At 50.3% G+C, this 23,243-nt stretch overlaps 1 protein-coding gene across 3 annotated transcripts in view; it reads right to left on the bottom strand.

Annotated features, from left to right (window-relative positions):
* The window catches only part of WNT5B (Wnt family member 5B), a 105,258-nt gene that overhangs the window by 2,441 nt on the left and 79,574 nt on the right, over positions 1-23,243 (bottom strand). For 2 of the 3 annotated variants that reach the window (XM_027594436.2, XM_027594437.2), the window contains exons 2-4: positions 10,531-10,682; positions 9,057-9,304; positions 4,416-4,708 (exon numbers count right to left, since the gene is read on the bottom strand). In XM_027594436.2, coding sequence (XP_027450237.1) covers positions 4,416-4,708; positions 9,057-9,304; positions 10,531-10,682 — 693 coding nt within the window. The remainder of the gene's footprint in view (positions 1-4,415; positions 4,709-9,056; positions 9,305-10,530; positions 10,683-23,243) is intronic. The other variant, XM_027594438.2, reaches the window with a different exon arrangement.

The raw sequence follows: 23,243 nt of genomic DNA, 5'->3' as shown, positions 1-23,243 counted from the left end.
TCACGCTGTACTTGTGAACAAGACCATTTTCTTGCACCCCGGCACGGGCAGACACCCCCTGAAGAGGCCGAGTGGGGAGGTAGAGGGTGGGGCCCTGGGCCAGGCAAGAGCGGGTCGCTGGGCCCACCAACAGGGGTGATTCATCTAAAAACAAATCCATCCCAAAGCCACTGAACCACAACAATGTGGAGTGGATTTGAACTTGGGTTATCCCAAATCAAAATTTTAAAAAGCAAGAGTCGACCAGAATGCTGCTTACAAAGTGCTTTTCAATGAAAGCATCCTGATGCATTGTGTCCAACGGCCCTGGCAGCAGGCCCGGGCGTACAGATGGCAGGATAAAAATGCAAGCCCGCTGCAGAACATTTTCTTATGCCACAGCCATTGTCATCAAATGAGTCGGGACTCATTTTTCAAGGATTTCTCTCAGATTTCTTTTCAAGAGTCCCCAGATTGTGTCTTTATTCAGCGCTGTGCCGACACCCCTGCAGGTGCAAGAAATAGCTTCAGCATCATCAGCTCATATTACTATTGTCAAAACTCTTCCTGATTTTTTTCTTTTCTGGTGTGGAATTATTCCTACTATTTTGTGTTGGAGAAACTGAAGCTCTAGAGAGGCTCAGTAATCTGTTCAGGGCCACCCAGAAGGGAGTCAGAATGCCTAGCTCTATTGCACTCCAATCTTGGGGCTTAAAAACGGCTTAGGGTGGAGAAGGAAGGAGGCTCCTCCCCAAGGTTAAAGGCACCAGCACTGGGCTAGCAGCTCCAGGCTCAGGGCATAAAGAAACCCAACACCCCATTCCAACAGGCACTTCAAAGATGGGGTCTGCAATTACTCTCTTCTGGCACATATTCCCCCCCACCCCCACCCCGGTCTGAGCTGGGGCCTGACATTCCTCCGGAAGTGGCCCTTGGTTTAGAGAAGGAGGTCAGGCATCTGGCGCTGCTGGAAGCAGGAAACATTAAGGGCCTGAAACTGTGTACCCTGCCACTAAGTGACCGAGGGGATGGGATAAGCATCTCTACTGGAAGCCAACACTTAGGGAGATTGGAGGAAGGAGAGTTGAAGGAGACTCCACAGAGTAAGACCGGGAGCTTTCGTAAAACAAATCCCGGAGGAAAGTGTCACTGATCTTCACTAAGGAGACATTCATTCCAGCCCTCCTCTATGAAGAAAGACACTGTAATACAATAGTTGTATTCTTAAGTATTTCACTATTGATAATACATAGAAGCTCCTCCGACAGGAGAAGGCCAAAAAAAAAAAAAAAAAACAAACCCAATTTTTAGCCTTTCCTGCTAACTGAAAAAGCAATAAAAGCTGATTTTTAAAACATTTCCTTAGTTCTACATCTTGCCTCCTGGCAAAGCCCTAAGTCCCTCTTCTGCACTGTCTAATGGTATGACTGAGCTTGGTAACTAACTGATAGTAATGTCATGAGGATTAGGCAGCTTTTATCTGGAAAGTGCTTAAGCCCTTGAGTGACAAGGCAGTATCAACCCACCGCTCTGGCCATCAATGTCTAAAATGGGGTTACTAGAGACTCTCAAAGGCCAAGAGAAATTTCCTGCAAAGTATGCCCCAGATCTACTCTGTGGCCAAGATGTCAGATCCTAGATAGTCCATTAAAAAAAAATTTTGGGTTGAGATGCCTGGCTGGCTCATTCGGTGGAGCCTGCGACTCTTGATCTTGGGGTTGGGAGTTAGAGCCTCATGTTGGGTGTAGAGATGACTTAAAAAAAATAAAATTAACTGGTTGTAAAATACAATCCAGGGAATTTTCCATTCCTGCCACCATTTTAGTCTTTCCTACGGAATTTTTTTGTGTAGGTGTGAGGAGGTGGGAGGTGAATACCTTTGGCCTCAGATGGTGATTGATGGCGGAGGCCTGCTCCTGGGAGAGAGGATAAAAAATAGAGAGGGACAGGAATTCCCAACCTGGTGCAGACAGAAGCAAAGGGAGAGATAAAGACTGTGGAAGAGGTGTGGAGACTGGGGGAAGGGGGCCCAAAGGCAGGGAGACAGACAGAGGAAGACGGGGAAGGTGTGTAAGTGAGAAACAAGGCAGATGGAAGGAAGGTTGGCCAAGATAAGGGCCAGAACAAACAAACAAACAATTAAGGGCAATAAAACGAGGAGCCAGCAGAAGTGGGGTCAAGACTGTGACTGCAGTGGAGCCCAGATTAGGATGAATGCCGTCACCTCGGCATCTGCCGCAACGCCCCAAGGATAGCTCAGAGTAGAGACAGGAAACAGCCCTCCATGAATTTGACCTCTTCCTAGGCGGCAATATGGGAACTTTGCTCGGATTCACATGCGCCCACCCACCCGTGTAAAGCACGGGGAGCTATGGACAGAATCCCTGGGCTGAGAAAGTTCCAGCCAGAGGGAGGAGGTGAAGTAGGCCAGACCTCAAAAATGTAGCACATGACCTACCGCAGTTCAGAGGCAGAGAGCCTACTAATGATGGAGGATGGGAAAGATTTTTAGGAATAGGTGGTACCTGAACTGAGATCTTTTTTTTTTTTTTTAAAGATTTTATTTATTTATTAGAGAGAGAGAATGAGAGATAGAGAGCACAAGAGGGAAGAGGGTCAGAGGGAGAAGCAGACTCCCCGCCAAGCAGGGAGCCCGATGTGGGACTCGATCCCGGGACTCCAGGATCATGACCTGAGCCGAAGGCAGTCGCTTAACCAACTGAGCCACCCAGGCGCCCCTGAACTGAGATCTTAAAAAATGGATAGAATTTGGGCATTCGGGAGATAAAGTGAAGATCTTAACCTTTTTTCCCAGTCCTCTCGTGGTTAGAGCCCCAAAGACTGACAAGCAGAGTGCCAGAGAGGAAGTTGTGGGGGACAGAGGTGGCCCCACAGATGCCCTCAGAGTGGATAGTCATCTAAGACCGTGCTGTTCTCTGTGCCCTGGTTTGAACCAGAGCAACAGCCAGAACTCCTAATATTGCCCCGGATTAACACAACCCCTCACACCCACATCTAGCCTCGGATAGGGGCTCCGAAAGGAAGACACGGGGCAAATGACCAACACTGATTTCAACTTGACATCACACTACTGACGGGACTAAGTTTACACAAGCCTACCTCATTCTACCAAGCCAACATCACAGGTCCCGATTCACAGAAAAGCCATTTCAGTTCTATTTATTTGATACGTGCTCCTATGAAACATGAGTCGATCTTTTAAACTGGTAATTACTTTTAGAAATATATCCACATCCTGTTCCTGAATCACCAATGAACCAACATAAACTTTCTGAATTGATTTCTCCTCAGGAAACTGCTAGTCTCATTGTTTCATTACTTCATCTTTGGTCTCACGACAGTACCTTGCCTGGGCCCGAGCCAGGGGCTCTACACAGACCTGAATGCAGAAAACACGCCCAGAAAGAAGTCTGTGTAGTTTCCTGAGAGGTCTGTGGTCCGCCCTGGCCCTGTGCCGGGAGCGACTCCTACCACCCAGCCCTCAGATCTCACGCCTCTCTATAAGGGAGACCCTGATGCACCCCCACCCTCCCCTCCACACGGGATAACTCCGAACCAGCGGCAAGCAGAGCTGCTGCCTGCGCGAGCCCTCCGGGATCCTGCGGCGGAGGCGGACCATGTCAGGAGCAGCAAAGGGAAGTAGAGACCGAGCATGTGCCCAGGGGTGAGGTCCTCACGAGCGAGGTGCAGGCAGAGAAGGCGCATGCCCTCCGCCTGGCCATCAGGGAAGCCTAGAGCCGATGCCCAGCTATGCTCCACACGTGCGGGAAACCACGCTCGCCTCAAAGCCCACATTTGAGTTTCTACTGAAACTGAGACTCAAAAACAGTCACGTCTCACATGTGATTGGTGAGACAGCCTTCAAAAGATGGTTCTGTCTCCCACTCGGCTCCCGCAAGGCACTCTGGGTGTAGAAGTGTGTCTGCCATTAGCGCCGACCCCGGCTTTTGGATCGGGCCTCCGGATGTGCGTGATAGCAGCTCTTAAAAGTCAGCTGTGCTTCCGCCTGCACCTCTCACAAATCATAAACCCTAGGCTGGGTCTAACGGCCTTAACTGGCGGCTGTCCTATCTGCTCCCATTGCAGAGGAGGGGCAGTGAAGACAAGAACTCTACTTCGAGGGCCTGGAATCCTGATGACGAGGCTGCTCCTAAGTGCTCTAGGGACAGCTGTCCTGGGGAGAAATAAACAAGGTTCATAAAAATGACAATTGCACGTGCCCTGCTGGGGAATGGAGCCTTGTGAAATGGATCAGGTCGGCAACGCGGGCATCTATGTCGGCGGCTGCAGGTCAGCATCACCGCAGTCAGCACGACCCCCTTCCTCACGGCCAGGCTACGGCTCCCAGCTCCGCCCAGGAGCAGCTGGTTAGCCGGCGGCGCGCGCGTGCGTGGAGGTGGGGGAGCTCCGCTTACCCTCCGCCCCGCCTCGTTGTTCTGCAGGTTCATGAGCACTCGGCCCTGCTCCTCCGACCCCTTGGCGAAGTTCTTCTCCCGCTCGCGGGCATCCACGAACTCCTTGGCAAAGCGGTAGCCGTACTCCACGTTGTCCCCGCAGCCGCCCCACAGCCAGTCCCGGGGAAGGTCCTTGGGCCGCGCTGTCCGGCTGCAGCCGCACGTGGAGAGCTCACCCTCCCTGCAGGCCCGGCTGATGGCGTTCACCACCCCCGCGGCGCTCACTGCGTACGTGAAGGCTGTCTCCCGGCTCCCTGCAAGAGAAGGCGGGAGACGGGGGAGGGATGCCAGTCTCCTACGGAGGCCCTTTCCTTCTTTCTGCCTCTCCTGGACACAACACCATCGCCTGGCCGGTAACACTCCCAGGAGGCGAAACGATGTCAGGAGAAGCGTCTTTCACTTCCCATGGCTCTAAGGGTTGGAAACTGCTCTTCATAACGAGCAGAAATTTGCCTCCCCTACCCTGTGAACACACAGACTAGAATGAATCCCTCCAGCCCTGGCCCACGCTAACATCCATTCCAGGGAAGGGTACATGGCCAGTAGATTCCGAGGAGGCAGACCTAAATGGAGGGAAGGGTGGGCATTAAGGAATTTATGGGACATGTGGGATGAACAGAATGAGCCAGAGTAGAAATCATGGGACCAATAGTAGGACTCTGTATCCTAGCAAAAACCTCTCCCTCACAGCTGCCAATTTCTCACTCCTCGATGGGCCGCACATCTGTCTTTTTTATTGTTGCCATTAGCTAGACAGTGGCAGAGACGAGAAGGAGAAGTGAGCCAGAATTACAATGTCCAGAATCATCCATGCTGTTTCCCTCTGTCTTGCACGGGATCCACGCTGCCTCCCAACTTGAGAGCACTGGGGAACCACATCCACAGGATACTCAGCACCATCTCACCAAATGTCCAGATCGCTTCCGGTAGAAACTCTGAACTGTGCTCCTCTCTATTGCTGCAGTGAACCACTTAAAAACTCCTATGATGCACGTTCCACTTCAATAAAAATGTTTATAATTAATAATACTCAGCCACCAGGGAAATGCAAATCAAAATCACCATGAGGGGATGCCTGGGTGGCTCAGTCAGTTAAGCGTCTGCCTTCGGCTCAGGTCATGATCCTAGGGTCCTGGGATCGAGTCCCGCATTGGGCTCCTTGCTCAGTGGAGAGCCTGCTTCTCCCTCTGCCTGGTGCTCCCCCTGCTTGTGCTCCCTTTCTCTCTCTGACAAATAAATAAAATCTTAAAAAAATCACCATGAGATACCACTGTACACTCACGAGGATGGCTAGAATCAAAAAGGCAGGTAGTAGGGCGCTTGGCTGCTTCAGTCGGTAGAGCATGTGACTCCTGATCTTGGGGTGGTAAATTCAAGCCCCACGATGGGTATAGAGATTACATAAAAAACAAAATCTTAAAGATAAAATAAAATAGGGGCGCCTGGGTGGCTCAGTCAGTTAAGCATTTGCCTTTGGCTCAGGTCATGATCCCAGGGTCCTGGGTCCCACATCAGGCTCCTTGCTCAGCAGGGAGTTTGCTCCTCCCTCTACCCCTCCCCCCTACTTGTGCACTCTCTCTCTCAAATAAATAAATAAAATCTTAAAAAAGAAAAAGTAGACCTCCCATAATCCTGTCTTGGCAGGTCGAGACAGAAGCAGTCTACAATCCTCAACTGGTCTCTCACTTTGCCCTCCTTCTTGATTGTCTAGGTAGGACACAGTCAAGCTTGCAACCAGACCAGACTGGCCAAGTCAGTTTTTCTCAAGGAACCAGGGGTCAGCTTCTGGTCAGACGTAGACTAGGAGCAGGACAAGAAAAACCCAGATGAGGTGGGAAGTCACACTCATGATTCAGCCATCAGGACTGACATCTGAGTCAGTGCTAATCCACTGCCAGAGACCAGGGCTCTATCTAATCTAGGGTAGTCAGACTAGGAGAATGAGCAACCAGGATGCTAGGGTGACCGACTGGCTTGTCGGGAGGAGGGCCTATTCCCCCTCGGTGGGGGAGCCATGCCTGAGAAGTCTTCCTGAGATGGAGTCGCAAGCCCCTGACCTGGCATCCTGGGACAGGGAGGAGCCCCGATCTGCAGCCCGACCGACATCCCTCCCACTGCGACTCTTCCTTTTCACAGCATTCCTCAGGGAAGCGGGCTGGGTTTTCAAGACAACCCAGCCCGTCATCTCTTAATGACTTTAATCACCAGAACATTCTTTCTTATAGTCATTTGAAAAATGCCTCCCTGTAACTTCCGCCCGCTGGAGCTACGCTGTCTAATCCCTTCCCATTTGACAACCTTTCAGCATTTGAAAAGAACTGATAGGCCTTTTATGTTTTGTCGTTTCCAGCTACATAAGTCTGATTTCTTCCTCAGTTCTTTAGCAAACATGATTTTCCGAGCTGAATCATGCCTCTCAGAATTGCCTTTCAAAATAATGTGCCCGCATCTGAACATAATACTGCAGACACTCTGTGCTCTGACCGTCCTGGCCTATCCTGATGGGTTCGGATCCCCCTCTGTCCTCAGGTGGATTAGCTGTCCTTGCAGGTGCTCTGCCTCTTTTGGTTGGAGCACCTAGGATGGGCAGCTCTGCATTCCTGGAGAGAAACTGGGTCCTCTGCTAAGTGCAGACTACTAGTGTTGCTCTCAGCCAGCAAGACATAATGCAGGGCTTCAGAATGGACAAGCAAGCTGGGGGGCTTCTCTATACGTGCAACAACTCAGAGTGGAAACAAACCATCTCAAGGATAAAGACTAATAAACCCGCAGCCATGATGCTGCTAGAGAGACATGGCATCTTCCCCCTACAAGGAGACAGCAGGACAGGAGCACGCCCTCCCACTCTGTCCCTCAGTAGTGCCACCCAACTACCAGGAAGGTGCCCCCCATGCGCCCCTGACCAAGGCTGAGCCATGCACCACGGCTCCCTCCAAGGTGCTCTGCTGCCCTCTGGTGGTGGACTCTGGCAGCAGCTTCAAAGAAGGGAGGACTTTCTTGGAAGTCATATATATATACGAGAGAGAGAGAGAGAGAGAGAGAGAGAGAGAGAGAGAGAGAGAGAGAGAGGATTCCCCAGGAGCCACCCTGGGATCAAGGGCATGAATGGAGGATAGCTCCCCAGGTAGCATAAGTCTGCAGGGAAGCTACAAAAAGAAACTGTGAAAATAAGGCAAGCAGGGGGTTCCGTTCGTAACAGAACAGGGTCCGGGGAGAATGGGAGGTCCGGCTGGCACAAGTCATTCCCCCAAGCCAGTCCGCACCCAGTGGCGTTTCCATTCCTGCTAACTCCTTCTTTTCCTCAAGTAAAGCTCACTTTTTGGCTGTCACTCAAACAAAATTACACATGAAAAGGATCTAGGGGATGTCAGGCATGCATTAGGTCCCTGAAAGTGATTTGTGGATGCCTCTCCCTACACCTGGGGTCCTCCTGCTCTCCTGCTCTCCTCATCCAGAACCCAGCGCAGGGAGTGCTGCTAAGACTTCACCAGATACTAAGTGTATTTGAGGAGAATCAATAAATTATGAACAAGTCCCACTTAGGGGGCTTTTCTTTTAGGAAAGCTGCCCAGTAAGACTGTGGCAGGAACACGTGAGCCCTCCTTGTCTAGACCTTGAGTTGATACTCAAGGAAGGACGAAGGCAGCAAGGTTCAAAGCATCCTTTCCCCTGGTCCTCACTTGTCAACATGGGTAGGGGAGAGAGGTCAGGAGGGAGGGGCCTTCCTCATACCCTGCTTGCTGCTAAAATCGTTCTTTGGGAAAAACTCAGCCTCAGGTAACTCCCAAATGCCCTCCTTCCTTGGAGGGGAAACTCTTTTGGAGAATGTGAGACAGGAGAATACAGTGCCCTGACACCTTCCTTCTATGGCCCTGCCGATCAGACCCAGTAGAATAGGGCCGGATTTCTCAATTTCTTGCCAGGGAGGGGAGGATTGCATTTCAAAAGGACCTCAAACAATTAGACCCCAAATCACACCTCCATCTAAGCAATAGGGCAGACGGAGAGTGGGGGGGGGGGGGGGGGAGGGACAGGAATCCAGGAAGAGGTGGCCTCTCATCTTTCTTCTGGGTCTGTCCCCTTCCCCCACATTCACACACATCCCTTTGGAATGAAAAAGCCAGGACTGGATCTGGGTCAGGTTAATGATGGCTATCACCAATTTGGCCCAAAGTTTCTATCTCTCTCTCAGGGTCCAAGTGGCAGAGGTAAAAGTCATCTAGACTTTCAGAGCTGCAATTTTCAGTTCTCTACCCAATGCTGTCAAAGCATGCCCCCCCCCCCAGCCCCCGTCCCCTGTGCTGAGACAAAGAGCAGTGCTAATCCACTCTGACTCAACTCCGCTGTTCTGCCACCCTCCCAGAGCGAGCGGCCGCTGACCGCTGCAGACAGGGTGAAGCTGGGAGCGGAGGGCTCGCCGGAGCGCTCGCTGGGTGGCCAACACGGCATCTGAGACTCCGCTTCCTGTGTGCGTCTCCCTCTCCCCTTGCACACCACTTCCAAACCTTGAAGAACTCATTTAGACACTGGTGAGGGCTCCCTGTGCCAGGCCTGGGGGGTGAGCCCGGCTCCTCTAGCCAGCCATGTGTCAGTGGCTCTTACCTGTCTGCATGACTCTGCCAAAGACGGATGCGTTGTCCACCGTGCTACAGTTCCACCGCCGCTGGCGAAACTGGTACTGGCACTCCTTGATGCCCGTCTTGGCTCCCTCCCCGATGTAGGCCATGTGTTCCTGGTACAGCTGGCACAGCTTCCTCTGGCCAGGGGAAAGCCCAGGAAGCTGGCTGCACACGGGCTGGGCACCGATGATAAACATCTCGGGTCTCTGCACCGGGCTCATAGCTAAGGACCTACAGTGGAGAGCCAGAGAGAGGACAGAAGGCCAAGGGGTGAGAGTGTGCCGTGTGCAGCATGAAGTCATTCATTCGACACATGTAGCAAGGGCTTTCCTTCTGTGTGCAAGGCCCTGTACAAAGGGTTTGGAAAGGAAGCTTCCTCAAACAGAGGCCCTGCCTTCAAAGGGCACTGTAGGAAACTGAAGCACAAAAACAGATGACACGGGAGGTGTCAAGGGCCAAAGCCAGCCTTGAGCTTCTCGATCCACAGCGATCAGACAGAGAAAGAGCTCTTACAGCCAGAGAAAAGATTTTATAAGGCAATGGCCAGAGTGTGAAGTGGGTCTTAAGGGATGGGGGCAGGCAGAGAAGGGCAACAGAGAGGGCAGAGGACATTCATTCCAGGCGGAGGACAGAAACAGCCAAACCTTAACAGGAGAGCACATGACTCATTCAGGGGCTGCAGATGATTCGTTCACTTTAGCCTGTACGCAGGGTATGTGATGGAAAGCAATAAATTCCTTCAAATAGCACTGCCCTTATGCCTTGCAGACAGAAGCCAATTTACATACATCACAACACAGTCTAAAGGTTTTCACTTCCATATCCCACCCACAAATCCCCTAACCCACTCTATCTGTTCAGGGGCTCTCGCTTTGGCTCCTCCTCTACCAGACAGAGTAAAGTGTTCAGTTAGGTGAGAGGACTGGAGATGTGCCATCTGAGTACAAATGTGAGCAGGGCCCAGACCAGGCAAGATAGGAGGGGAGGGCCGGCCATTTCCAGGTTGACTTGGCCATGACAATAGTCTTGAAAACACAAAAGAAGGCCACACAAGGGTCCTGCAAATCTCTCAACCTCTCATCTGGTCTTCAGACTTATGAAATAGGAATTCTCCTCTCCTTGCCCCCACCGGAATAAAAGAAATCAGTGTTCTCATTGATCCAATAGCAACGCAAGAGCTATTTCTAACAACCCATGGGGACGGAGGAAGGTCCCCAGAAAGGGGAAAACAGACAGGATCAGAGGAAAAGCCCAAATGAACTAATCCTTTATCCTCGCTGACCCTTTACCTCTGGGGCTTGTGCGAGAAGAGGGTGTCCTAGTTTTCTTAGGATGAAAGCGGTCCTTAGGGTTCCTACCAATAAAGGAATGATCACAACACACGGTGACCCTTCTCCACATTTAATTACCAAAGGAGGTGTAGGTTGTAGAGAAGGGCCTCAGCCGCTCTCACTCACCACCAGGAGCTGGCTTCGGCCGGAAGCTGGGCCCAGCTGGACAGCAGAGCGGCGGCTAGCAGCAGGAGGCTGGCCATGGTGGGCCTCGGCCTCGGCCCCCCCCAGTGCCCTGGGAAGACCCCGGGGGCGGTCGGCTTCCGAAATGGGGCTCCCTGGAGAAGACAGAATGGAGGGAGCATCAATGTGGAGATGCAGCCGATGAGGCAGGACCTGGGAACAGGAGGTGGGGGGCGGGTAGCACCAAGGATGAGGTGCTGGGGGGCGGCTAATGTCAAGTTCTGCTCCCCCCACAAAGAGATTCAGCCTCTTTCCACCCTCCATCTCCTACTGCTACTCTTCTCCCCAGGGGACCGCTTTTGTGTCTCTTACCCCAAACTGTGGGAACCCTACCCAGGACCAAATTCCAAAGGAAACAATGAGCTGAGAAACTAGAAAAGAGAAATGAAAACAAGTCATTTCCAGAACAGAATGTGCTCCAGGTAGCATCAAGGAAGATGCTGTGGTTGCTGCAGCTCACACCTGCCCTTCTTCCAGAACCTCCAAAGAAGCCAGGGCACCATCCACTCCTCCCTGTACGTCTCACTCCGGTCAGAGCGCTCCTTCCTGGGCTAAGAACAGCTGGTGAGTTGGATTTGCCTGCAGCCAAATAGGAGTCTTCCCTCCCAATCTGTACCCTTCTCACTCCAAGGAAGTTTCCACATCCCAGCTCTTGTTTACCAGGAATAGAGCAGACAGAAGGGCGAGGACTTTGCACTTTCTCAGGGCAGCTTCTCTGAGAAATGCCATGTGCCCCTAAAGCTCCCTTGGGTGAAGTGGTCTCTTCCTAGGTGGCCTCCTCCCCCTCCTCTGCGCTGTGGCCCTCGAGGGGCGGCCAGGAGCGGAGCACTGACGGCAACAGCGAGCTCTTGGTCTGCAACGCCGGCCTCAACGGTCTGCGCTGAGGACGCATCTTCCAGAAGCAAAGACCCCTTCCCTTGTAGCTCAAGAGCTTCCCACATCTTTGCCTATGCTTTTTGTAACTCACGCCTGTGCCTGTATCCCCTGAAAGAGCACCCTTCCTCCAGCCCTTGGAAACAAGTGGAAAATCCTTGCTTCTGGATCCTAGAGCAAGTCTATAAAAACACGCCCCCCTCCCACTCACCCCCACCTCGTTTCCCCCTTAGGTTTCATCCAGGGCGTGACCCCACATCTCCAATGAGTCTTCTTCCCAGGACCCCTTAACACCTCCAACTCTACACACGCACACACACACTGGCGCGCGCGCTCCCAGCCGCCCCCACCCCATCTCACCGCGCGGCTCCCGCGGCCCTGGGTCTCCAGGCTCTCCGGGAGGGGGCGGCAGGTGCTTCGGGTCATCAGCCTAGGAGATATTTTTGTCCTGGGGCCACCAAGAGAGGAAGGTGGCCTGAACAGGATCCAGGGAAACTGGGCTACAGCCTGGTCCCCACCCCCTTTTGGTTTTTCTTCTTGAGGTCTCAGCTGGGGCGGGAGCACCAACAGGCAGGTGTGTGGGGCCGGCAGGGGGCAGATCAAAGAAGAAACTTGCTCTTTCCCCTTTGTCATGCAGAGCCCGCTCGGAAATGATCCGGCCTCTAGCGCCGCCAACTAACAGCTCCCCACACCCTACTTTCCTAACAGACCTCGCCTCCTCTAAAGGATGCCCCCTCCCCCTCTACCTTCTACCCCCCATAAATCCTCCCCGTCCCTCAGGGCAGGAGGTCTGTGAATGCACCGACTGGAACCAAGAGAGATGGAGCAGAGATAGGGCCGGCACCAGAAGCTAATGGCTTTATGGAGGGGAGGGAACCAGGTCCAGAGAGGGGAGGACGAGAGAAGAGCTTCAAAGGGTTTCCTTGTGCAAACATCCTCAACTCCACCTACCAGTCCTTCTTGGGGACCGAGGAGTCTGAGCTGCCCCCATTCCCCTGTGGTCCTCCTCCCTCCCCCACAGCTACCCTCCCGCCACCGCGCCTCCCGCCGGCCCCACACATCCTCACACGTTCCTACCGCCCGAGAGCTGAGTTCTGTCTCCCAACGGGTGACACGTCTTATCCCCAGGGATGGCCCCCTCACACCAGCGTCTCTCACTTCTGCCACACCTTTTCGTCAAGCTCCTGTGAAATCTTTCTGGCTCTGCAACTCCTTGGTTCAACCGAGGCCACATTGTGGGAGGGGGGGGCACCGTTTCTGAGCCAAGGACAGGAGTCCGTGCCTGCTAACGGTCACTGTGGCTTTGACTTCCCAGCGACAGGCCAGCTAGGGCCAAACTTCCCAAGAGCTGCTAATCCCACCCCTCGGTGCCTCACGAGCATAAACAGAGACAGGGCTCACGGCCCAGCTGTTCCTACCATGCTGTGCTTTCCATCAAACTGGCCGTGCATTAAAAATATATATATTTTAAAAACTTTCAAAAGAAAAAACAGACTGCCGCACGTGTGGTGACTTCTTTCTCTGCCTTCCAGATGTGTGGCACCCGAAATTGCACGCCATCCCCCCACCACCACCTCCACGACAACCCCTCAGGATGTTCTCTGTCAGGATGTAGGCAGATGTGAGCCACCCTCAGCATGTCACAGAGCCCGACGGCCCAGCTCTCGGCCCTGGCTTACATTCTTGGCTTTCCTGGTGCCGAGCTGGGAGGAGGAAAGTGAAGACTGGTGATTGGTTTCCTCAGCATGGGCAGCATGGAAACATTTCTGGCCTCAGCCCAGCCGGGGTGGAGGGAGGCTGGGTGGAGCCGGATAGTTTGGGCTTTGATGGGTGGGACACATGGAAAGCCCTGTTTGTGCTCACAGGTGAGGTTTACAGCAGGACTCAACCAGGGGAGGCTCTTCTTTGCATAGGAAGAAAGATCTAGTAAATACGGAAAAGACAGGGGAGGGAATTCCTTGTTCTGCCTTTTGTCATAACCACGGATTTCCTCAGAGAACGAAAGCCTCTCCCCTTGCTGGGGGGTGAATGCCACTAGCAAACACAGCAAACGCAGTGAAACACGGGGGTCTCCAGGGTCTCTGTCCTTTAGTGGTAGAGGGCCAGGGAAGGGGAAGATGCCTCCAGAGGGCCAGAAGGAGCTGGTCAGACCATCTGCTCTGCCCTACTTCTTCAGTCAGTTATTTGTTTATTCATTAAAGTCATTAATCAAAGGTGCACTGGGGGCCTCGTCTGTGCCAGTTACTGCTCTAAGGGCCAGAGACACGGCAGTGAGCAAGTAAACGCCTCCTGGGTTAGGTCCAGTGAATACTGCAAGGAGAAGGAAAGCCGGGACGAGAATCAAGAACGGTAAAGGGTGATAGTGTACATTCTTCGGGGTCATGTAGGGAAAGCCAGACTCTGAAATATCTGCCCAGCCCACCTCTCTTCAAACTGCTGTGGAGATAGGGAGGTGGCTGGGCTGTGACCCCACATCCCGGACCCCACTGTGCCATGTCCCTTACTGAGACTGCGATGCCCGGCTTTACCATCACAACCAAAGGGGTGCATATCTGAAGACAGGGCTCCAGGTCCTCTTGCTTTTTTGGATTCGGTCATCATTTTTCATTCCGTTAAGTAGTTAGCCCAGAGGTAGGAGCCCAAGGAGAAAGACGCGGACAAGCGGGGCTGACCTGTGCTTCCACACACACCTCAGAGCAGTGCCACCATGAAACACAACCCCCCACCCCCCACCCCCACGGCAAGGGCTTTGACAAGGTCATTAGCTGTTCACAAAAGCCACCCCTGGGTGCTCAGGACTGACCTCCGCCAGAGCCCAAGAACTCAAGTAAGGTATGAGTCACATATGAAATGGTGTCACATCCCACACCTGCCCCGTTGTCCCAGACAGGCACCCTCACACCTAAAAACCTACCCAGAAATAACCAACAGCCTTCATGGGAGCCTTTTCCTGGTTGCCACTGACTAATTCTTTCTGTGTGACCCAAGGAGGAGCTATGGAACGTGTGATTAAAAAATACATCTGCAGTCCACCTGGCTGGCTCAGTCGGTAGAGCACACGACTCCTGATCTTGGGGTTGTGAGTTCGAACTGGGATGTGGGACCTCCTTAAAAAAAATACCTTTGCAATTTTGTCAGCGTTCCTGACAGACACTCTTAGCAGTCTTTGGGAAGGGAGTGTCTCCCTTTGTGAACTCCGGCCACACTCCCAGTGCCTCCAGTGATTCCATGATTTCTGTGGGGGCAGGTAGGGCAGGAGCAGTCTGATGGAGACCTCTCCCCTCTGCCACTTCATTTCCACCATTGTAGAGAAAGATTCTTTTTTTTTTTTTTTTTTTTTAGTAGGCTCCACACCCTGCATGGAGTCCAACGCGGGGCTTGAACTCACGACCCCGAGATCAAGACTCAGACACTTAACTGACTGAACCACCAAGGTGCCCCAAGAAATATTCTTTACAGATCTCAAAAACACTTGACAAACACCTCCTAAAATGCACTCAGGTTCAGTAATCTCCTTCTCTATTTTCAGGTAAATACACCTGAATACCAAAGCAGTCCTCTGTGGTCTAACCCAATGGCGCCCACACCAGTTTTCCTGAAACACAAATCTTGCATCATAATATTCCCATTTGAAGACTTATAGTGGTTCCCAGCTCTTCAACCATTCTAAACTTCCCAGCCTGGCCCATTTTACATCTCATTCTTCTCCGGAAGTTCCCGCTTTGGGGTCTCTTTTCCAATCTCCCCCTGCTCCTATAACAAGCCCTGCCCCTCCCGCCCCCTGCAAGCCCCCATTCTGCTCCTCTTCCCAGGGATGCTTTCTCATCTCCAATAATACTTCCAAGTCCATGCTCAAGATTCATCTCCTCCGTAAAATTGTCTTTGATTAATTCCACGCCATGGAAATCTTTCCATTGACTTGGGATTTCCTTAGCACTGTGAAGACACCATTCCATACAGGCTGCCTTGGAACTGTGCATATTTCTTCCAGTAGATGCAAAGTTTCCCGAACGTACAAACTTACCTCCCCTACTTCCTCTGTATGCACCACTGTGCCTAGTATAGTTTTACTAGACAATAGTAAATGGCTCTTGGTTGATAACTGGTGACAATACTTGATACTAGAGGACACTTATTGAGCACCTTCTACATGCACTGAGACAAATATTTTATATCCAGTTTTCTCATTTAAGCTTCGCTAAAATTCTATGTGATCTATGTCATTATTATCCTCGCTTTGAATATAGGGAAAAAAATCCTTTATGGGGACTCCTGGGTGGCTCAGTCGGTTAAGTATCTGCCTTCGGCTTGGATCAGGGTGCTGGGATCGAGGCCCGCTGGGCTCCCTGCTCAGTGGGGAGTCTGCTTCTCCCTCTCCTTCTGCCCCTCTCCCCAGCTCAGGCTTAGCTCGGGCTCTCTCTCTCAAAAAAATAAATACAATCTTTAAGAAAAAAAAAAGAGAGAGAGAGAAAATAGAAGGCAGGCTATGGAGGCCAGTCTCATGGAGACAAAGGAGTCCTTTTAGCTTCCATATGGCCCAGCCCACAGAAAAAGCTGCTTCTACTAATGTATCCCTATTTGGGAATCTACTGTTAGCTGCTAATTGAGATTCTGGAGATTCCAGGTCTCAGCTTTGTTTCTGCCTTTTCCTCAAAGATATGAGTAGCAGGCAGCCTCTAAAGCTGTTTATTATAAGATAACCTGAAAAAGTCTAAGACGGTGCTCTTTGCAGTGCTTTGTCTAGCTGTGGGAAACATGAAAAACCTACTCTGAAAGGCAGGACACACGAAGTGCCTGAAGAGTCCAAGGGATGCTTCATAGTCAGGATGTGGGAATGGAGTAGGACCTTGAAGAATGTGCCAGCTTTAAGTAGGAGAAAAGGGGAAGAAGGATTTCCCATAAAGATGGGGTTTGGTCAGACAGAAAATTTCAAGGTGCTTTGGGAAAGGTAGGAGAGAGATTGCAATAAAGAAGGACTTCAATAATTTCCAATGTCCTCAGATTCATTCTTGTTCATTAAATTTATGGAGTCCCTCTGAACCCCGATACTGAATTCCCATCGAGCATTCAGCCATCTGTCGCCCAGGTAAACTTGCGTGATCTGCAGTAACGGGACCTGAAATGGTGGCTGGGTAAATCTTCCCAGAGAGCTGAGTACAGGAGTTGAGATACTGATTGGTCACACTCTCCCTCACAATCTTGCTTGTTCTTTGTCCTCCAAGTCTCTTCCTGGATCCAGGCCTAAAATCTTGCTGCTCATCTTGACTCCTCCCTCTCCTTTACCCTCCACGCCCAACCAATTGTCAAGTCCTCTTGACTGGGCCTCCGTAGTATTTACAAAGCATATTCCCCTCCCTCTGCTCCCGCGGCCCCACCCCGAGCTACAAGAGCCTGAGAATGGCCTCCTTTGCCTCCGACAATTTGTAAGTGTCTTTTGTCTAATTCTTATCTTTGGAATGATTGAATGAATTCCTTCCACGCTCAGTTCTCTGATTTCCAAGGTAATAGCCAGCTACCAGGTTGCTCAAAGTACCGTCCCCAGACTCACAGTATCAGTATGGCTTGGAAGCTGATTAGATATACAAATTCTCGAGCCCCACCCAGACCTGCTGAATCTGAACTCTGCAGATGGTGCCGAGCAATCTGTTTACACAAGCCTTCCAGGTGCTTCTGGTGCACACCCAAATCTGAGAACCTCTGCCATAAAGCAGCTGATAGGAATTAATGCGCTAAATCTTTCAGGGAACATGTATCTATGTTAATGGCAAATTTCTACCTGTCAGTGCCTTAAACCAGTGGCTCCTTACCTGGGGGCCCCCAAACCAAAGAACATATGCAAGCCAAGCACTGTCTCTGGAAGGAATACATATGCGTACCTACTTCCACTGTGATGATCTCCATGTACGTAGACCCTGATAATTAATAAAACCCTAATCCATTTGGAAGTGTTACTGATGATTGTAGTGGTGGTGGTTGCACAACCCCAGGAATAGATTAAAAACCACTGAATTGTACACTTTATTTATTTTTTAAGATTTTTTTTTAATTCATTTGAGAGAGAGAGCACAAGCAGGAGAGAGGCAGAGGCAGAGGGAGAAGCAGACTCCCTGCTGAGCAGAGAGCCCGACGTGGGGCTCGATCTCAGGACCTGGAGATCATGACCTGAGCAGAAGGCAGATGCTCAACCATCTGAGCCACCCAGGCACCCCAGAACTGTGCACTTTAAACAGGCGAATTGTATGGTATTGGAGTTATGTCTCAACAAAGCTGTTACTTTTTTTTTTTTTAAGTGTTCCTGATAATGCAGCAATTCCATTTTCCTGGAGACGTCTGCCCACGTGCACACCAGGATGCATGTCAAGAATAGCAGTGCTATTAAAAGTCTTAAACTGGAGGGGCTTCTGGGTGGCTCAGTTGGTTAGTTGTCTGACTCTTGGTTTCGGCTCGGGTCATGATCTCAGGGTCGTGGGATCGAGCCCCATGTGGGGCTCAGCGCAGAGTCTGCCCCTTCCTCTCCCTCTGTTCGTCCCTCTGCTCTTTCTCTCTCATAAATAAATACAATCTTAAAAAAAAAAAAAAGATTCTCTCTCCCTCTCCCTCTGCTCCTCTCTGCCCGGCTTGCATACTCACACTCTCTCTCTCTCTCAAAAAAAAAAAAAAAAAAAAAAAGAGCCTCAAACTAGAAACAACACACATATCCATCAACAATGGATGGACCAGTTAATTGTGATATATTAATGCAATGAAATATTAGGCAGTGATGAAAGTGAATGAAGTACAGTTACACGCAACAACACGCGTGCATCTTACAAACATGACGTTGAGAAGAAGCAAGTCACAAAAGAATATATAAACTATGATTCCATAGGGATCCATACACAGTACATGGGGAAGGCAGGGAAACAATGACTGTGTCCATCAGGAGAGTGGTTTCCTCAGGGGTGGAAAGGGGACTGTGACGAGGATAGGACATAAGAGAATTAATTTGTGGAGTGCCAGCAATGTTCTATTTCCCAACCTCAGTAATGGGTACGTGGCGGTCCCCTTTATAACAATGTATTAAGTTGTGTATATATGCTCTATGCATTGTTCTATATATGTTATATCACACAACAAAAAAACATTTTTTAAAAGATTTTATTTATTTACTTGACAGAGAGAGAGAGAGCACAAGCGGGGAAGCAGGGAGAGGGAGAAGCAGACTCCCCGCTGAGCAAGGAGCCCGATGTGGGACTGGATCCCAGGACCCCAGGATCATGACCTGAGCCGAAGGCAGACGCCCAAACGACTGAGCCACCCAGATGCTCCCAAAAAATTTTTTTTTAAAAAAGATTTTATTTATTTACTTGAGAGAGAGAGCACAAGCTGGGGGAAGGAGAGGGTGAGGGAGAAGCAGACGCCCTACTGAGCAGGGAGCTGAAAGGAGGGAGCAGGGAGGATGCTTGGATCATGACCTGAGCCGAAGGCAGACGCTTAACCCGCTGAGCCACGCAGGTGCCCCTCAAAAAACATTTTAAAATGAGGACAAGTCCGGACATCTGGCTGGCTCAGTCAGCAGAGCACATGACTTGATTTCAGGGTCGTGAGTTCAAGCCCCATGTTGGGCCTAGAGCTTTTTTTTTTTAAATAAATGAATAAATAAAATGAGAAAAAGTCTCATTAACACCCAGTGGTTTGAGAGGATCTTCATATATTTCCTCAGTGGAAAGTACAACTATAGTCTCGGGGGCACGTGACCTTCTGTGGGGAGGAGCTTAAAAAAGGGTCCTCATACTCAAAAAGAAACCTATGCCTTAAATGCAGATTGAAAAACTTAGGCACAGAGACAACCACTTGGGATAACTATTTGAGGGCGGGCGGGTGGGCTTGCTGGGGAGGGAGGGTGGTCAGCGCAAACCACATGGGTACCATTCGTGGAGTGCAAGGTCTGCATTGACTATACACGTAGGACCAGCTGCCATGACCACGCCAGGGGCCAGCTCAGCATTTTGTTTCCTCTCTTCTCACTCCAGGAAATGAGGATCTGACCAAAACCGCCTTCTGGCAAAACCACCTCTGCCGGCCGCAAACCCCCCTCCTTTTTTTTTTCCCCAATCTTTACCATTTAGTCCTATAGCTAGTTGTTTTCTTAGATGGATTTTTTTGTATACTTTTCTCCCTTAAAAAATATTTTTAAAGTAGTGACCAAAGATGAATGCAATTATGTACCCAAGACTTGATCAGAAAATCCCGTAACCTCTTGAAAGAATCCCCAGATGCTCATCTTTCTTCGCAGCTCAATTAACATAGCCTTTCCCTGCCAGCCTTAATTATTTCTCCCAAGGGCCTCTCTGTCTCTAGGTCTCTCTAGCTGTTCCTTCTAAGCTTTTCTCAATGAATCCTCTCAGCCCTAAGGCAGAGCATTCTTTTGTGTGATCTACTTTCCCGATGGTTGGTGGAAATAAAATTAAAGTTTTTTTTGGAGCAGGTATTCCCAGCTAGAATATTACTCATCTCCCATATAGTGTCTTTTCTCTTTGTTTCTCTCATTTGCAGGAGAAATAATGCTCTGGGGATGGGCGTGGGGGCGAAGGGATTAGACGGGGTAAGAGCAGTGAGATTTTAATCTGGCCCCTCAAGAAAAACGCAAAACTGCCCTTCTTCGACAAACTGTTTACCATTCACTATGAAAAATTTCTCACAATCTGGGAAGTATGGGAGCAAAATGGACATAATCACAGCACAGGGTGACAGGCACACAGAAATAGATCCTGATGCCTCCACACTAAAATCTAGTTCTTGGTGTTTCAGAGAAAAGCGATTCCCAGGTCTCCAGCTCCTAGTGCCTGGAGAAGTGTGAAAGTGGCCACTCACACCTGGCCAGAATGATCCCACACACCAGGCAGAGCAAATCCCTGAGACTCCAGGCCCTGCACAGTTCCCAAAAGTGGTACATCCCAGCTGACCCCTCCTTGTCTGTCACACTTGAGGGGGGAAAAAAAGCAGTCCCCCCCAGAAGTCTTATTCTTTTATTTTTTTAAAGATTTATTTATTTATTTATTTGAGAGAGCCAGAGACAGAGAGAGCATGAGGGAGGGGGGCAGAAGGAGAAGCAGGCTTCTCCTTCCTGAGCAGAGTGCCCGATGAGGGGCTTGATCCCAGGACCCTGAGATCATGACTCAAGCTGAAGGCAGACATTTAACCCACTGAGCCACCCAGGTGGCCCGGAAGTCTCATTCCATGCAGAAGGTAAGAAAGGAATTTTTCCTTCTCCTAAATCCTGATAAATTAATTTCAAAAGATGCTCTAGCCAAGAAAACAGAGAGGTATGGCCACCGACCAGTGTGGTATAGGAAATTGTTTTAGAAGCATGCAGCCGTGGTTTTGGACGTTGTTTCAAGAGAGTTGAGGAGTTGACGGGAAAGCGGTCTCATCTTTCTCCAAGTAACCTTATTTCCACTGAGTCTGGTTCTATGGGAAAAAATATTTTCCTGGGAAACTGCCACCCACTTCTGCAAATTCCCTGGCTTGGATAGGGTGAATGAAGCAAAGAAATGGAATTCTGGATCCCCATTCTGGGCAGGGGGATGACCTCTCTCTGTCACGGGCTAATTAGAATAAAAATGTATCTTGTGCGATCAAGGAAATGTGTTCCTGTTTTTGCCAACTGAAGCATATTGTAAAAAGACCTGGGGAAATCTTTTTTTTTTTTAAGATTTTATTTATTTATTTGACAGAGAGAGACACAGCGAGAGAAGGAACACAAGCAGGGGGAGTGGGAGAGGGAGAAGCAGGCTTTCTGAGGAGCAGGGAGCCCAATGCAGGGCTCCATCCCAGGACCCTGGGACCATGACCTGAGCCGAAGGCAGATGCTTAACAACTGAGCCACCCAGGCCCCCTGGGGAAATCTTACTATTTTAAAAAAGCAGGCTCACCAACTGGCAGACAATGAAATAAATCTCTTTGGTTGGATTAGGAATGTCTTGGTGAGTGGGAGAGGGGTGCACAGGCTCCCTAATTCCACCAAATCCCACTCTTCTCCATTGCATTTCTCCTGGCTGCTTCACACATTCATTTTGCTTGTCAGGTGCCCAAAGGCTTTTAAGTATGCCACTGTTATTTAAAGGAACCATAATATGTGTATTATATATGTTACATATACACTAGCCATTTTACTATATGAATAATCACTCTGAACTATTTATAAATCTGGATTTGCACATACGGAATTTTCTCAACACAGTTATGCTAACGCTTCTTTTTTTTCTAAACAATTCTGTCATTCCATCCCAGGAACTCAGTTTGGGTGAGAATTTATTGCCTCCCCTTTTCTAGTCTTCTTGCTGTCTTGGAATCTTACTGAAGCTGCCAACCTTAGGCTTCAAACATTGGCAATTTCCACTTGGAAAAACAGGATGGTTGTTTCGTTTTTATCAACAAGTGCGAGGTGAATGTTGCCGTGGAAAGAGTAGCAGAAACAGCCGCTCTGGACCCAGAGGCCTTGAGTGGTGGGTGCAGCGACCGTCCCCCAGCTGTCACCCAGCTGTCCCCCAGCAGGGACAAGGGCAGAGGAAAAGTCTGGCTGGCTGGGCTCCAGCGGCAGTGTGGGAAAGGACAGACTGCCAGCGAACCCCCCCCACAGCCGACTGCTCATGCAGAAATGACACTTGGCTTTTTATGTGGGGGGAAACCAGTCCCTCTAAGTTACGTTACTCCCCCGAGCTGTTGCCCCTATGTTTCAAGCTGACCCTTAGATGGGGCTATGGAAGAGCTCCTAAATCCTCATGGGGAAGAAGTGCCAAGCAGCTTTCTAATGAAAAGCATCAACAGAAAGCGTTCGGCGCCTCCCTTCCTTCCTCGCGGGTGAGAAGCCAAGCTGGCCGCCTTGCTCGTCTCCCCCCAGGGCTAAGACCCCCATCACCACGGGGCTCACTGCCAGCCGGCTTCAGACCTGGTCTGTGGGTCTCACAGGTTCTGATTTGGGGAATTCAATACAATTGAACTCTGTGGCTGCTTCAGGAAAAAGCAAGATCACCAAATTCAGGCAGGCCGGGGCACGTTAAAGGGGTTTCTGGTTCACCGCTGAGATTCTTTCCTTGCTTTGATGGCTCTGCTGGGCCTCCTTCACAGAGCTCCAGCCCTCTTGCTCAGTTGCTCCCGTGGCTACCTGCTCGCTTCCCCGGTGAAGGCTGCAGTGATGGAGGCCAGGCTCGTGGTCTGCGCTGCCTCAGCGAGGGGCTCTGTGCAAAATGAAGACAACAAACAAACAAGCCCTGGCAAGCACCTAGCATTTGGCAGCCATTCGATGAATGTCAAATGTTCATCATTGAAGGGCACCTGGGTGGCTCAGTCATTAGGCGTCTGCCTTCGGCTCAGGTCATGGTCCCGGCATCCTGGTATCGAGTCCCGCATTGGGCTCCTTGCTCAGTGGGGAGCCTGCTTCTCCCTCTGCCCCGACCCCGCTTATTCTCTCTTAAATAAATAAATAAATAAATAAATAAATAAATAAATAAATAAAATCTTTAAAAATGTTCATCATTTAACAAATATCTGTCTGGGCCTATCGACCACCTAGCACTATATGGGAGATTATAATAAAGTAATAAGATGTTACTCTCCCAGGAACTCGGTATCACTGCCCTGTCCCGTATGATACCTACTGGTCACATGAAAATGCCAGAAAGTAATATAAATGGAATTCTTTCTGTGACTCCAGTTCGAATCAATAAATATTATTGAGCATCTACTAGGTCTTACTCAAAGAGTAAGAGAAATTCTTATAATCTTATAGGGGTGAGGCAAAC

This window comes from Zalophus californianus, chromosome 9 (assembly GCF_009762305.2).
Source record: "Zalophus californianus isolate mZalCal1 chromosome 9, mZalCal1.pri.v2, whole genome shotgun sequence".
NCBI lineage: Eukaryota > Metazoa > Chordata > Mammalia > Carnivora > Otariidae > Zalophus > Zalophus californianus.
The sequence above is the reverse complement of the archived record's forward strand: the minus strand, read 5'-3'. Positions and strand labels throughout refer to the sequence as shown.